General features: G+C 38.2%; 1 protein-coding gene and 1 long non-coding RNA gene across 4 annotated transcripts; one reads left to right on the top strand and one right to left on the bottom strand.

The window, feature by feature from the left end:
- Positions 1 to 251: 251 nt before the first annotated feature.
- On the top strand, positions 252 to 14,307 carry LOC116843269 (allatostatin-A receptor-like). Of its 3 annotated transcripts, none has more exons than XM_032813557.1 (5): positions 252 to 2,556; positions 6,495 to 6,624; positions 6,699 to 6,977; positions 7,061 to 7,309; positions 13,633 to 14,307. In XM_032813557.1, exons 1-4 carry the CDS (start codon positions 2,117 to 2,119, stop codon positions 7,307 to 7,309), a joined length of 1,098 nt encoding a protein of 365 aa, XP_032669448.1. In that variant the 5' UTR covers positions 252 to 2,116; the 3' UTR covers positions 13,633 to 14,307. The 3 variants fall into 3 exon arrangements, with proteins under 3 accessions (XP_032669448.1, XP_032669450.1, XP_032669449.1); XM_032813559.1 differs by having other exon boundaries at positions 254 to 2,556; positions 6,792 to 6,977; XM_032813558.1 differs by having other exon boundaries at positions 254 to 2,556; positions 6,717 to 6,977.
- Positions 4,387 to 6,645, bottom strand: LOC116843270. The gene is made up of 2 exons (XR_004377866.1): positions 6,493 to 6,645; positions 4,387 to 5,545 (listed from the first exon to the last, which is right to left on the bottom strand). It is a non-coding gene; the product is annotated as an uncharacterized LOC116843270 (long non-coding RNA).
- Positions 14,308 to 15,013: the final 706 nt, after the last annotated feature.

Raw genomic sequence — 15,013 nt, 5'->3', positions numbered from 1 at the left:
TACAATATCGATCTTTTCAGCAACTTTCGTAACGATTATGGCGTGATGCATTACTTCCTGAGCATATTCTGAGCACACCTTACCGTAAGACATCTTGCTTCAATCAAAGTGTAAGTATAATACATCGGAGAAGACGCCAGATAGCGCTAAATGTGTCGCTTCTAAGGAGAGTGTTTTGCTATTTTGTGAAAGAGAAGTAAATTTGTAGAGAGAAGTAGGTCACCTCAATATGACTTATCGATGAAGCAATCGAGTTAGCCATAGAAGCTCTCGTGATCACTTAGAGTAACGCGTTGATGACTTTGTTGTGGTCGAGGGATTCATCGGAAAGTGTATTTCGTTTCGTGTAACACCTTATAGATGTCGACCTTAATGCTAAATGCTGCAAAAAAACTAAAACAAATAGATCTGTTGTTACGTATATATAAGCATTCCTACTTCAACATTGGCACGTGCATATGGTAGATGGCGCGGGTATATCCCCTGTCGTTTACGCGTATATACTTTACGCCCCATCCACTTCTAGCCGCGCGGCGCCGTCGACTGTCGGGGTTTCTCAGTACAAAACCACCCCCGGAGCTGGTATTATCAAAGTATACGATGATACGCGAATATTTCATAAATTCGATTCAGTTAATCCGCTGCAAATAATCTTTTCAGTGGACTTTATTGAAAGTGCAATTTTTCACGGCGGTTTATAGACGTTTTTACAAAGTTTGAAGAGGAGTGATCGATTTTTCAATATTGTTTCGCCGTGATTATTTTAGCGCGTCGCGCGCGCTATGTATGAGATGACAAAGCGAAGTTTTGGCAGCCGGCGACACAGAACGAAGGATTTCTTTCTCGAAAACTGTGCGTGCAGTGATCACAGACTCATTCCGGGAAACGGATTGTCGTATCGGTGAAGAAGGCGGGCGAGATCGGCGACGATGATAGACGCAAATTTCAGTTAGCCAAGTTCAAGCGTTTGGCGGTAAGTAATCAAACGTACGGAATGTGAAACTCAAAGTTATCTAATAAAAGCTGAAAAATTGTAATTTCACGTTAATTCAATGCTTCATCGGAATGTTCAGTGCAATGTTTTCCAATTTCACCCAGTTACGGAGTTCCTTGGAGTTCAGTGTAAAATCACAGAGTATTTAAACATTCTCTACCATATGGACTCGAAAAAATAGACCAGACATAAAAGACGACTGATGATAACGCACGACCATAGATCAATTCACAGCAGCGACATTTTTTTAATAAAAAACGACACTTCATTGGAACACCGCACAAAAGTATAATCCACGAAATGTGCTTATTGTGATCAATTTGTACAAACGGATAATTGCTTCGAAGAAATAACCGTCGCATCTGCAGGAGACACGAGTATTGTGGGAACAGTATAAATTGCAGTTCGCGAACTTCAAGTGTGTGATAATGAACAGTTTAAATCTGACGACCAAGAGTTTACGAACAAAGTTATAACATTTAAAAATCAATTGTGTCGTATTACTGCTCGTAAGAAGTTCTTAGTACGATGTTCCTTGATGTAACTTAGAAATTGACCGCAAATAATGAAGCAGTCTGTAAATTTATGAGCAAGCTGGATGGTAGAACAGATCTGATATAACCAAACTAAATGAGATAACTTTCACGCAATAATTTGAAAAATTGAATCTTCCACTTAGAGAAAGTAAACTGTATGATATCAACATTCCTTCATGTAAAGAGAGAGTGTACTCGATTTTTTTGAGACTGGTTATTACGGGATCTTCCGACTCCCCTGAAGTTTCTCAGACTTTTTATTTGAAAAACCGTGAGAGATGACAGCGTGAAAGAACGACCAATGATGCGCCGGAGAAACGTCGATCGTGAAATGCCATGCGGAGGTGGGAATGCACTTCATCAGACGAGAAGATATCTGCGGCTTTCTCGACGTAGGGAGGAACCCGAAGATCCCAGAGTGGGGTCCCGTTGAGGCAGTTTGTGTCCATTTGGTCGTTATTGTAACGTATTGTTACACAGAGTTCCTATCTCGATTTCCCGGCCCAATAAATTCGCAGTGACGCAGCCGACAAGATTCGTACGTCGATCCGTGAACCACTGATCGATCGCGAGCGCTCCGCCGAAGATGGAGTCGACACTCATGAATCTCGCAAATGCGAGCGACGACCTCGTCAACTGCAGCTCGCAATTTACATCGCTCACGGACGGAGTCGCGGTCTGCGAAAGATTTAAGTTTGGCTTCGATCGTGAGCTAGTAGAAAGTATCGTGGTGGTGGTGGTGCCATTGTTCTTCGGCATGATCGGCATCCTCGGCTTGGTCGGGAATTCGCTGGTCGTCGTGGTGGTAGCGGCGAATCCCGGAATGAGGTCGACCACGAACATCCTCATCATCAACCTCGCTGTGGCAGATCTGCTTTTCGTCATATTTTGTATCCCCTTTACGGCTACGGACTTCGTGTTGCCATACTGGCCGTTCGGCAACGTCTGGTGCAAGATCGTTCAGTATCTGATCATCGTCACTGCCTACGCGAGCGTCTACACCCTGGTCCTCATGAGCCTCGACAGGTTGGTATGTTGAAAGATTATGGTTAAAGCTCGTGATAATCCTGATCGATAATATAAAATAACTAAATCAATAATATGTGGGTTTAATTAGTAACTAAAATAAACATTAACAAGTAATTTTAATGGATTTCTGGATCTTTTGTTTTATTAGAACAAAATCCATATTGGGAAAAGGATTGAGTGAAATTTAACATAAAAACAGCTAACTGTATTTACATATAGATAGTACCTAAACGTATAAAATCAACAAGTGTGAAGGATACGATGCGTAGCGTGATATATGAATAAAAATGAAGAGCTATTGAATGGAACAAAAATACTTCTTTTGAAATTAAAGTACGAAATAAAAATATTTCGTATATTCTATATGATACATTTTTTATTAAAAAAGAATTTGCTTGTAAATATCATTTGTTATCTTACTGTTATGTTACAGGACTAATTGTTACAGGATTAATAGTTATATAAATGTGTACACACAGAGAGCATTGTAATGCAAAATTCGTAATACATATTCATAATACATAATTTCATTTCATAATATATATAAAATTCACGAAAATGTGAACGTCGATATATTTGAAATGTACGAAGCAAAAGTTACTGACGGACATGCTTCTATAGAAATTATTTTCACACACATAGGAAAAGCTATTTTTACAGCGTGACCAGAGAATGACTTATTTATTCACACATTTCCATTACGGTTGTTGTAACCTCTCGCTTTAAAATCAATGCACTTTAGACATGCAATATTAATAAGAATAAATAGTAAGCTAATATAAATAGTAGGTAACTTTTACTCCTATCTTCCTTCGGCGCAATCTTTTCAATAAATAAAAATGTCCGTTTATTCATATGCAAGAGTTAAAAACAGTTTTGGCAGACTTGATTTTATCTATATTTATGGTCCCCAGGTATATCGATCGATCCTTTCCAATACGCTCTTCCATTCTACGAGGTCATTAATCAAAAATCCCCACGCATACCTTTCCACTTCAAGCACATGCTTCTTCTCAGGCGGCAATAAGCCTCTCCTCGTTGGTAAACTTGTGTCCCTTGGGGCTAGGCCCTTTAGGCGAGGGCAGAGTGTGAAATCATAGGGGGCGAGATCGAGACTATAGAGAGGTTGCTTGATGATGACCAATATTACGCACGTAGACTCCTGAGCGTAGCAAAATAGACTAGTGTATTATCATGCTACAGCCACCACGTGTGTTGGGTTAGGTGAGAATTAGATTTCAGTTCCTTCAGCTGCGCCAGCAACTCGAGCAAATAGTGTTCGATGTATCACTTCGCGATAATGGCCTGCTGCTTCTCCAGTGCCAGTAATCTTTATCAATCCTCGTTCAATGAAAATCTCAACGGTCATCTTTTTGTCATTGTCAGCGATTATTTCGCACTCAAGGGAGCTCGAGGTAATAAATTCGTAGTAAGCTCGCTTCGAAGAGGCACATTTTATTCCGAAAATTTGAAAGTATGTCAAAATAATAAAGTCACATTTTGTCATGAGTTATGATTGATTTTGATGCACAGGATTGGTTGCCCTAAAAGTTTCTGAGCATTATGTCACAGCATTTCTTGTTTTATGCGTGTTGCTGCTACTTTATGAGGTATCTAGAGGATATAGGCTTTTCCCGTCTGCAACTAATCGTGCAGAAGGGAACACATTAGTGGTATATTTATAAAACTTTTCAGCAACATTGCAGTAATGTCGCAACCTCACATGTAGAAACACAATATTTCAAAAGTATTGTAAGGATATGGAATTGTATAATATTCCACTCGAGTGTTAGAACAATATTCCATATTAGGACAACGTTACAAAAATACTTTAAATTTATAATTTATTTCTTTGCTGATACATTATGTTACACATTTTTGTACTTGAAATGAAGTAAATAAATATATTTGTAATTTGCTGGAGAGAGAAAGAAGTATAGAAGGTATAGAAAGTACAGTAAACAACCTTACACCATTAGCCGCGTAGCCAAGGAGCGCATACTCGAAGATAACATCACACTCGCTAGTTAAGTGTTAATCGCTAACACGGTACACTTGTAAGTGAAATCCAAATAGAGCGAGCATATATCATACAAAAAGCAATATCACGAAAGTTGATCTTAATTTAATTTGAGATTGATCTTACTACACATGGCTCAATCCTTCAAGTTTTAATGCAATGAAACAATCGAGTCTTTTGCACAACGCTCTTTTTCAAACTCTTTGCTCCCAGAATATGGCGCAAGTGTGTTCTTGACGAAATTAGATCGGATAATAGCATGCATATATAGTAATGAATTTAAAAGTTTATATCGAGATATACTCGTGTCAATGAGATTTTCTCTTAACTATATATTTGAAATTATCAAATTAATTCGATTAGATATCCTGTTTATAACTTTATCATATTTAACAGCAAATGTGTGTACTTTCGCATTAGAATTTCGTTGAAATTGAAATTATATCCTCGTATAATTGGTTAAAAGCCTCGTAGTTCAACGGATACGCGCGAGGCATAATTCTCCACGAAATTAAATTAGGAGTTAATGAGATATATATTATCCAATCGTGACGATTGTTAGAGAAGAATTATATCGAGCGTCATATACAATTACTTGTATAAATTGTCTTCCATACCTGGATATTCGCAACCATCTAATCCGAATTAACTGTACTGTCCTTGTATCCTCACAAAGCGATTCGACATTCGATTCGTAGATTTTCGGTTGAATTATGGAACATGAGGTAGTTTGCAGAGCATACAGAGCATATATTCGTTTGAAATATTCGTTTCAGCCAATTCAAACGTATCTATCTCGACGACATAGGCCATTGTAGGTGGCCATCGCCTAACTCCAATACCTAACAGCAATATGTCTTCCATCGTACGTTATACGAGCTTGATTGAATTAGCTGGTCCAATTTTGATTATTCAATCTCCGGTTGCAGAAATGCAATCCATTAAATCTGGCGGTATTTGTGATCCCTTCTCGTATCATGAAAACAAACGAATGCATGTACAAGATGCGGTTTCGATGAATAATATTGTCGATTAACGCAACTCATGATCGACTCGGTGTCGATAGTGTGCTATTTAGATAAGAGCGATGTTTCTTTTGAAATAACCGTATTGACGAGTTCTTCGAAATGGTATACGCGTAATGAATCCTTATCTTTCTTTCGTCAAAGGTTGTCACTTTCTTCACATTGTTTCTTACCCATTGATATCAAGTTCACCTTTCGCGAAAAGTAACTATAGTCACCTGTCGTCATAAGAGCTCGTTAAAATCAAAAACTAATTAGAAACTTTAGTTAATATAGGAAATTACATTATATGTATAATTATTGGAGAAATTGGTTATATATATAGAGGAAGTTATTAGAGAAATTATAAAATTATAATAGTCACATTGGCTGTCGTGCGCATTTCATTAAAAACACGTGAAGATCCCTTGACGTACGCGTTATTAAATATCCTGCTAAATTAAACATCCAACCAACGTTCCTCGACTGAACTCTGTAGTATCAAAGAGATTGAGGTCCCATGTGTAAAATGCTTGATCGATCTTACGTATCCTACCTTTAGTCACTTAGGAAACTGAGAAGTAAACTATCTTAAAGGAGCTTAGGAAGCGTCCCATCTTCCCTCAAAGTAAATATTATGTTTAAGACAAGGATTACCGTTAGACAAAATTGATTCCCAGATTAAGAGCTCATTTTAGGACAATTTGCACACTAGGTCAAAGCTTTTGGAAAAATAAAAGTAGGAGGTGACCTCGATTTCGGGGACGCAGTTACTAAATTCTATAAAACTTTGCTAACAGGGGCTTATATCCCAGACCGCGCTTCTCCATTAGCAATTCAAGCTATGTTAATGATGAAGTTTGTCCCGGGTGAGGGTAGTTAATTTTTATCAAAATAAAATATGCTCACAGGTACCTAGCGGTGGTCCACCCGATCGCCTCGATGTCTTGGAGAACGGAGAACCATGCCATCCTTGCGATCTGCGTCACCTGGGCGGTGATCTTAGCGATATCCACTCCGGCGCTCGTGATACATGGCGAGGTAAGTACGTCGCGAACGATGCTCCACATTCCTCTTATCCAGCCTTCACTCCCTTATGTACCTCGTGTACGTAGATTCGCTACGTGTTCCAGGAGGTGGACGGCTCGTCGTCGGAAAATCTGACGGCTTGTCGGATCCTAGAGCAGTACGACTGGTCCTTCTTCCAGGTGTCCTTCTTTCTGACGAGCTATGTGCTGCCGCTGAAGCTGATATGCATTTTTTACGTGTGCATGCTGATCAAATTGTGGCGTGGCTCGCGCATTAGCGCCGAAAGCCGACGCGGAAGGAGGCGAGTCACCAGGCTCGTCCTCGTCGTCGTCGGTGTCTTCGCTGTTTGTTGGTGTCCTATACAGGTAAGGGCCTCTGTACACCTAGAAAGGGATCTCTTTTTACCACTTCGTCACGTCGCGATATCATTCGCAACGTCACGTTACAGGTGATACTCGTGACCAAGTCTGTCGATATGTTTCCGCTCACGACGGCAACGATAATGCTGCAAATAGCCAGCCACATCCTCGCCTACACCAACAGCTGTGTTAACCCCTTCCTCTATGCCTTCCTAAGCGATAATTTTCGTAAAGCCTTCCGGAAGATCATCTATTGTAGGCCGCGACCGGAGTCAAACAATCGGCTGGGACCAGCGACGAAGACTACGAGAGCCGCTAGTACTGGCGATATTCTTTAGGTAAGAAACTATTTTCTCACACAATAACAACACTGCAGTCCTTCGAAGTATCCCTTTCTGTTATGATATCCTGTTCTCTCAAGATTGCACTCGAGGATTATTTCTAGTCCTGATAATACTTTTATATCTTCTAGTTTTATTTTCAATCTCAACCTGTATTTCCCACTGTGAGATTTACAGCTCCGGGAGAGGATTCTCAAGCGTAACGTTACAATGTTATTATTTTTTCTCGTCTTCCTTATATATCCCCGAAGCGATATAAATTTCTTCGAGGGATGACGAGCGGAATCGTGCCGGCACTTAACGACGTTATTCGATTTACTTGGCTCGGTTCGACTCGGCTGGGCTCGGTATGCGAGAGCGCGTAACAAAATTTTCCTCTTTTCCTCTCACTCCCTCTACCTCCAGCCCCAAGCACAGCACGGTGTATTGCCATTAACACGACGACGTTTTCACGGCTAGTTTACCCTGGCTGCCATTTTCGTCTGTCCCTTCCGCGCGCGGATATCGTTAAGAAGAGAGAAGGAAGAAAAACAGACAGAGAGAAACGTATGATGGAAAGAGATAAAGAAAAAAAGAGAAAGATGAAAGAAAAAAATATATATATAAGATACAACCCAATCTTGTGTATCACCGAGCATTGCCATTAATGTTAAGTAAAGATGCTGAGGTTAATGTAGGGCGAAAGGAAAATATTCATTTAAAAACATATTCCTTATATCTCTCACAAAGGTACCTCGCGTACCTCGCGTACCAGGTACTGCAATGAAAAAAGTAGTAAAATTTTCCTGTTCGTTCATAATAAGAACAGGAATTCCTCACGCAATATAGAAAGTCTGAGAGTGTCCTTAATAAACACGAGTTACCACGGAAAACCAAGCAAAGACTTCTCTTTATCTTATATGATTTCCATTGTGCATTAAGAAATAATTCTACAGTCCTACATTATTTTAATATTATAACAGTGCTTTCTATTAGATTAACAACTAATTTATTTATATATCGAAACATTGACAAATAGACTCGATTTTTAACGATACCGTAATTTTGTTGAGTTATTATATTACTTATAAAATATTAGCTTATCATTTTAGCACAATGATATTTCTAAGTTGCTTTTTATAACTGAAAATATAAAAATGGGAATCAAATTTTACAAGACATATCTAGACAAAGATATTATAGATTTTTTATCTTATGACTCGAAATTTGCAATTCTTTCTTTTAAAACTGTGAATACAGATTTTCTGCATAAAGATGTAACAAATATAAGACATGTATTCTCTATTGCTGAATAGTCGTTGATGGATACAATATTATCGACACGCGCTCCAGTTTTACTCTTTGCCCTTTGATTTGTACTCATACTGTTTGTGCAATACATGGAAAGTTTTTTAGTAAAATTTCATCGCGACGCGTCGTGTGAAGCAAACCAACCTTAATCAGCTCCATACGTTACAGATTGACAGCTGGACGGAAAATCAATTAACTAGTCTTTGATATCAATGTGACGTGTTATCGTCGATGTTTGATACAGCTAGGGCACGTCCTTTATACGTCAGAATAGTAAAGAAGCGACCCTGTGCGGTTTGAAGACTAGAATAGCACAAATTCTAGGATCCGATAATTAACTTAAGTCTAATTTATAATTGATTCTGTAACATCGTCCTATTCTGCATTCTCCGCTAATACTTACTATAAAGTTTACTCAACTAGACGTTACAGACGAATGCTATTGCATATCATTAAAAAGTACACGTACACACTGCAAGTATGATGAACAGAGTACCTCAGAACAGTACAATATCGACCATAAGAAATGTGCTAAATATGAAAAGATTAATTTTTAGAAAGATGTGCTAAATATAAAAAGACTAATTTTTAAAAGGATCTCGAAAAAAGATATATTTGCTTATAATTTACCAGATTTATCTCTAAAGTAAAACTAACAAGGGAACATGTAAGATAAATAGATGAATTAAGAATTTGTCAATTTACCAATTGATGTCAATAAAAGGTTTTAAGAGATAAAACCATCCCTTATAAGAACAGTTTCAGTTTTTTTTTAATTATTTAAGATATCAAAGAACGTTTCCTACAAAAGTTTTATGATAAGAAAATTGCTATTTAACTACAATAATAATATGTTGAAAAGATAATTATTCTCAAAAGTTCTTCAAAAGCTCTATCAAAAAATATTTTAATTCTGAATATATTTATTGAAATGAAGATAACAGTGAATTTTGTTATTTTCGAGTTCTACTTTTTTCAAGACGGGAAAATGATACAATTCGCGGTTCAAATACGACAAATGAGCGGATATGGATCGATATTTGCAAGATAGCCACAATCTCTCCTACGTGGCTTGCCGTTCTACCATTTTCGTGATTTAAAGATAATAATCGATCGAACAATATGTACGACACGAATTCCTACTAGAATTCTTTGACATTTGATATGAGCTTCTACCCAAGCTTCGGTCAAGGTTTAATTGCTTTATTGGACTAGCGGTTAGATCCACAGCCGAGCATCGAGAGAAAGAGAGAGAGGGGGAAGAGGGAAAAGGAGAGGGAGAGGAACAGAGAGAGAGAGAGAGAGAGAGAGAGAGAGGGGGGAGGGGGAAAGAGAGAGAGAAAAAAGTTACAATCCTTCCTTAGAAGTTCTCCTCCTAATATTATAACTTGGCGATTAATGGGTCAGTTGATATAAAGTACAAAATCCTTATAAAACTTCACCTCGTATGCGATTACCAGCTTTCATTTGTCTCACCTTTCTACCATTACATGTAACACATGACAGGAAAATGTAATGACTTTAGTTGGATTTAGTGGATTGTTTACAACTGCGATATAATCATAGTGGCTATCTGGAGTTTACACACGGTAAAGCGGATCCAATGGTAATCAGTCTGTTTGCACTCCAGCAGCCGAATATGCGATGATATGGCATTTCATCCGTTCTGTTTGAATCCATCTGATTTGTCCGTAGCTCTCGCTCTTTGGCTTTCAGCAAATAAATAGCGCACAGAGCCTAATTGTTTATAAAGTTTAGCCCGAATTTAATTTAGCTCATTTAACTTCATAGTACACAAATGAGATTGTAAGTTTCTAACCCAACGAGTTTTCCCAAGAGTTAACGCACGTGTAGTTCTAATCCTTTAACAATTTTAGAGTAATTATTATATAAATACACACTATTAAATGACTTGGTCTTAACTGGGACGTGGAAGTTTGCGAAGTTTCACGCTGAGTCTTCTTAGAGATGATCGAAAACGAGTTAAGGCGGCCTGGTAATCCGGACAAGATAAATAACAGAGTAAAGGAACATTTTGTTTATATTATAAGCAACATTGCTCATGAACAAAGAAATGTGTGCGTATCATCGAGAAGATGAATGGACTACTTCAACGCATATCAGCCATCGTTTTCCGAGAAAAATTCACTGTCGATCTTCATGAATTTTATTCAAATTCGATTCGAATATAAATGGCATCTTTCTTTACTTCAGTTATCAGAATAACTGACGTGCTTTAATGCAATTTGCATTCTAGTGAGCAGTATTACCTTAAAGCTTCACGAATCTTGGCATTCTAGTTATAATTACAATCACATTTCTCGATATTCCAATTTCCGCTAATCAAACTGTTTTCAGGAACGTATTAAATTCCAATGGCGGTGGATGAATATATTATTCTTACTTCCGATAAATTCCAGTAAACTCCATAAACGTATTCAGAGGTTAGCTGACCAGTTAATTCCCAGTTATAATTGTTATAAGCCACTTAGTCTCTTAACTCTAATAAGCTTGATAACTTTGAAACAGCTCTATTAGTATAAATTACGCAGCTTGTATGCGAGAATCTGCTCTGCACTCAAATTTGCGACAACTGCTCACGTACTCGTGTGTTACCTATAATAACAAACGAATACTCGAAAACAACAATCGCTCTTAATACCCGAGTAATGTCATTTACTTATTCATTTTTGTAGCTGTTAATTCCATCAGTTGTCATCAACTGTTATTCATTTCATAAGCTGTCATTAATTTTATCAGCTGTCTTTTATTTTTTTAAAGATATTCGTTACTTTAATCACGATATTCGGATAATTTGTAAAATATTCGGATATCCTAAGTATTTAACACCGCTTCTTCGAGGATATACCGTGATTAATGTGCAACATGGCTTAAACCTGAACATGCTGGATAGACTGTTGAATGATGCAGCGCGTTTCTACTGAGCGCCAAACGTTCGCAGCTCGGAGTTGTTTAGGCAGACAGAAACATCGTAATTTACAGACAAGACGTTTATAGAAGGATAAGCGGCCGGGTAATCGCCGGCGCCTCGAATATTGCGACGCATGGACGATCGTAAAAATGACTGTCTGTTGGCCAGTGCAAACAAATCTTGATCAAGTAGACGTATTCCACGGGCGGCGAAGTGATAATCCGATCTGCTGTCGTCGTCGTCCTGATTCAATCTTGACTAAAGCATTTGCAGAATTAGCTCTGTGCGATATGAGCGACTTTATTTACGCGTCGTACACAGACGATCAAGTATGTTGGCATCCTTCTTTCCCGATTTAGAAGTCTAGTCACATTAATTAAGCGAACAGCGCAAATCCAGCTTCAAACAATATGGTACGATGGCTCTCTACGTTCGTGATCTTACGTCCGTATTTTTGTGTAACTTGAAAAGTTTCCAAGTAAATATCGATTTTCGCGCCCGCCCAATCTACGTGGGCGGAATGCCGAGGGCTATAATTTCAAACATGTCCCGAAAAAATTGGCGCCTTCGCGGCATGATAAATGAAGGTTGTTTGGCAAGGATTTGGAAAAGTATATTACACTGTTGATACTCTCATGAATCGCTGAGCGGAACGTCTGCCAAAAGAAGAGTGCTCGAACCTTTCGTCGTATAAATAAAGCAGAGTCAAAATGAATAAAAACATTAATAAATATGTGCAGTAAAAATTTATACTTTTGCGTTGTAGTGATTTCCTCCGTTCTTGCGCAGAAAATGATTTCGTATTACATTAACGTTACAACATGTAAAATATAAAAACGAGATAAACTCGATTTGAATTATGTTGTTTGCATTCTTCACATACAATGCCGACGAAAAGGTTATTTTAGTACCTCGGTTTGATGGAAACAATTCGGAATTTTATTAAATTAAATTCTAACTAAGAGTAACTTAATTGAAAAAGTTTCTTCTATCGTCACATTCCTACTGCTTTTGAATATTACAGGCTGATAATGTTTCATGATAATACAATCCTTTCCAGTTTAATTCACACGAATAACGAATCACTTGTGCAACATTGTGCACTAATTTGTACTGATTGCAGGGCTTTAATCGAATTTTACAGTTATTTACGTTTTACTATATTTGTTATTATTTGATAGCCGGAAAATTTATTGATTGAAAAGAATTTTCTTTAGCAATGCCATATTGTGAGATATTGAAATACTACGTTCTATATGTGTGACAATTTAACGAGTATAGCGGAAAACAAAGATATGCAGATTCGACAGTGACGCACACAGATCGATAGCAGGGAGGTTGGTCAACAGTGTTAGGAGGAAAAGAGAAATCAAAGGGCGGACAGAACGTAACAAGAAGGAAGGAGGAGGAAGAAGCAGGATTATAGCGAAGAAGCGAGAATAAGGAAGAGATGAGAAAAGGGTTGAAGTGCGCTGGACGGCCTCTCTTCTGCTTTCTCGACGAGAAAAGTCTTCCGCTTATTTCATGACACGACGGCCTACTTCTGAAAGCTCCCCACCTTTTACAGGAATTATACTGTCGAGATCAGAGAGAGACAGAGAGAGAGAGAGAGAGAGAGAGAGAGAGAGAAAGAGAGAGAGAGAGAGGAAGGAGAACCGAAGCCGAATGGAATCCCAAAGTGCTTTCTGAAATTTCAGAAACGTCAGCAAACAAACTACCGATCACTGCTTGAATATTTTTTTTTCTTCTTTCTAAAATCTCGTTCACGCAGAAATCGATAACGAGCGAAACTTGAGCTTTTTAATCATTTCCATAGTTCACAACAAGACAGGCACTTAAGAGGTTTCCGTTTTACCTTCCCGTTGAATTTTTGCTTCACACGCATGACAAGAAATTAAATGGTTTCCGAGGGAAAGCTCAGTTAGATTAATACCGCATAATAACAAAAGAAAAACTAACGGGAAAAAAACAACGAACGGAAAAAGATAAATAATAGGGGAGGTCAGTCAACAGTCGGCAGTTAGCAACGTAGAAAATTCTCGCTCCATTTATGCACGAGCACATTTGTTTTATATTTCAATGTTATTTACTGTTGCAGGTAATAAATTTGCAGGCCACGCACGCACGCGAAGCGCGGACTGGCACGTGCAAAATCGAGCACTTGTTTATAACGGCGAATGTCTGTGGTCCATAAGATATTCGGTGTTTGATGTCGCGTAGGCGAGCAGGCGTATGTTTCCAATTCTCCGACCTGCGCCAAACAAAAATGTATACATTGAAACTTTTATATTCTCTCTATTTCTTTATCGAACAGAGCAGATATATATATATATATATGTATGTATATATATACACATATATATATATATATATGTATGTATGTATGTATGTATGTATGTATGTATATATATCCCGTCTGTGGGGACATCTAAACGGTAATCGTTCGGAGAGAAAGTACATCTCCGCACGCAGGAGGCGACTGCGTCGAGATGCAATTAATCACAGGCGAGAAGGAGCTTAACTTGTACCCCAATCGTTGTAGTCGTTATTGTCCTCCTTTACGAGTGTACTTCGCAGGTTCGATTCGAATTCGCGGATCACGGCAGTCGAGCCCCTGCCGGTTTCGCGAGTGCGATACTATACGATATCCTTAAATGTGAAGCGCGAGCTCATTTCCCGACGCTGTTAATTCAAATGGTTTTACGGGAGGTCGTTGGAAAATTGCATCCCCGAGAATTATAAAGTGTATCAATAAAGACACTGAAATAATCCATGTCGTTTGTTCATTATTCCAAGTTTCGATGGGAAAGGAAACTCGTTTATCGTTCCCTTTCCGTGACAAGCGGGTATCCGGACAGTAAGAAGACTTGACGTCGAAAAACATAATGAGAAATTGAACCAATGCAATTTAAAACTTTCTGTCATCTCGTTTGCGAACGTGGCGGAGGCAATGGACGCGGCTTATGATATCATTTCTTGTTTCTATACGTAAGAGGGCAATTAGTCGCTTCTCAAAAAGTTTTCGAAAATATTATATTACAAAGAAATTATTATATAATCTCTCATGTGAGAAAAAATATATGATTGAAACCTTGTATATCTCATCGAATAAATAAGACGGAATAATAATTAAATAATAACAGAAAAATATATATTTGTCAGACTGTGCAAACATAAAGAAAGGCCAATAATAATAGAGAGGGATTAACGTCTCATTGAAATTCACTTATTTCGACTTACGAATTTAAGAAGAAAAAAATAAGTCGTCATTCTAGCAGTCGAATATCGTTTCGTTTCTCACGTTGTAATTAATTAATTGCGCTGTCTTTGGCTCAAAAGCTTATCAACTATCCTCCAGTAGCGATAATAAATTTTCGTTTTTTATACAAGCGCGAGGGAATCACTTTCAGTGCGGACAAGCGACGTAATGAGACGACGAGATAATTTTAAGTAGGTAGAGTCGAGAAGGCTAATGATCG

This window comes from Odontomachus brunneus, unplaced genomic scaffold, assembly GCF_010583005.1.
Source record: "Odontomachus brunneus isolate Ranch 3 - 2012 unplaced genomic scaffold, Obru_v1 Obru_scaffold_031, whole genome shotgun sequence".
NCBI lineage: Eukaryota > Metazoa > Arthropoda > Insecta > Hymenoptera > Formicidae > Odontomachus > Odontomachus brunneus.
The sequence above is the reverse complement of the archived record's forward strand: the minus strand, read 5'-3'. Positions and strand labels throughout refer to the sequence as shown.

Coding starts and splice junctions, on each gene's coding strand:
- LOC116843269 (XM_032813557.1), top strand. CDS start 2,117: ATGGAGTCGACACTCATGAATCTCGCAAATGCGAGCGACGACCTCGTC. Junction 6,625..6,698: donor CGCTCGTGATACATGGCGAG/GTAAGTACGTCG, acceptor TCGTGTACGTAG/ATTCGCTACGTGTTCCAGGA. Junction 6,978..7,060: donor TTTGTTGGTGTCCTATACAG/GTAAGGGCCTCT, acceptor GTCACGTTACAG/GTGATACTCGTGACCAAGTC.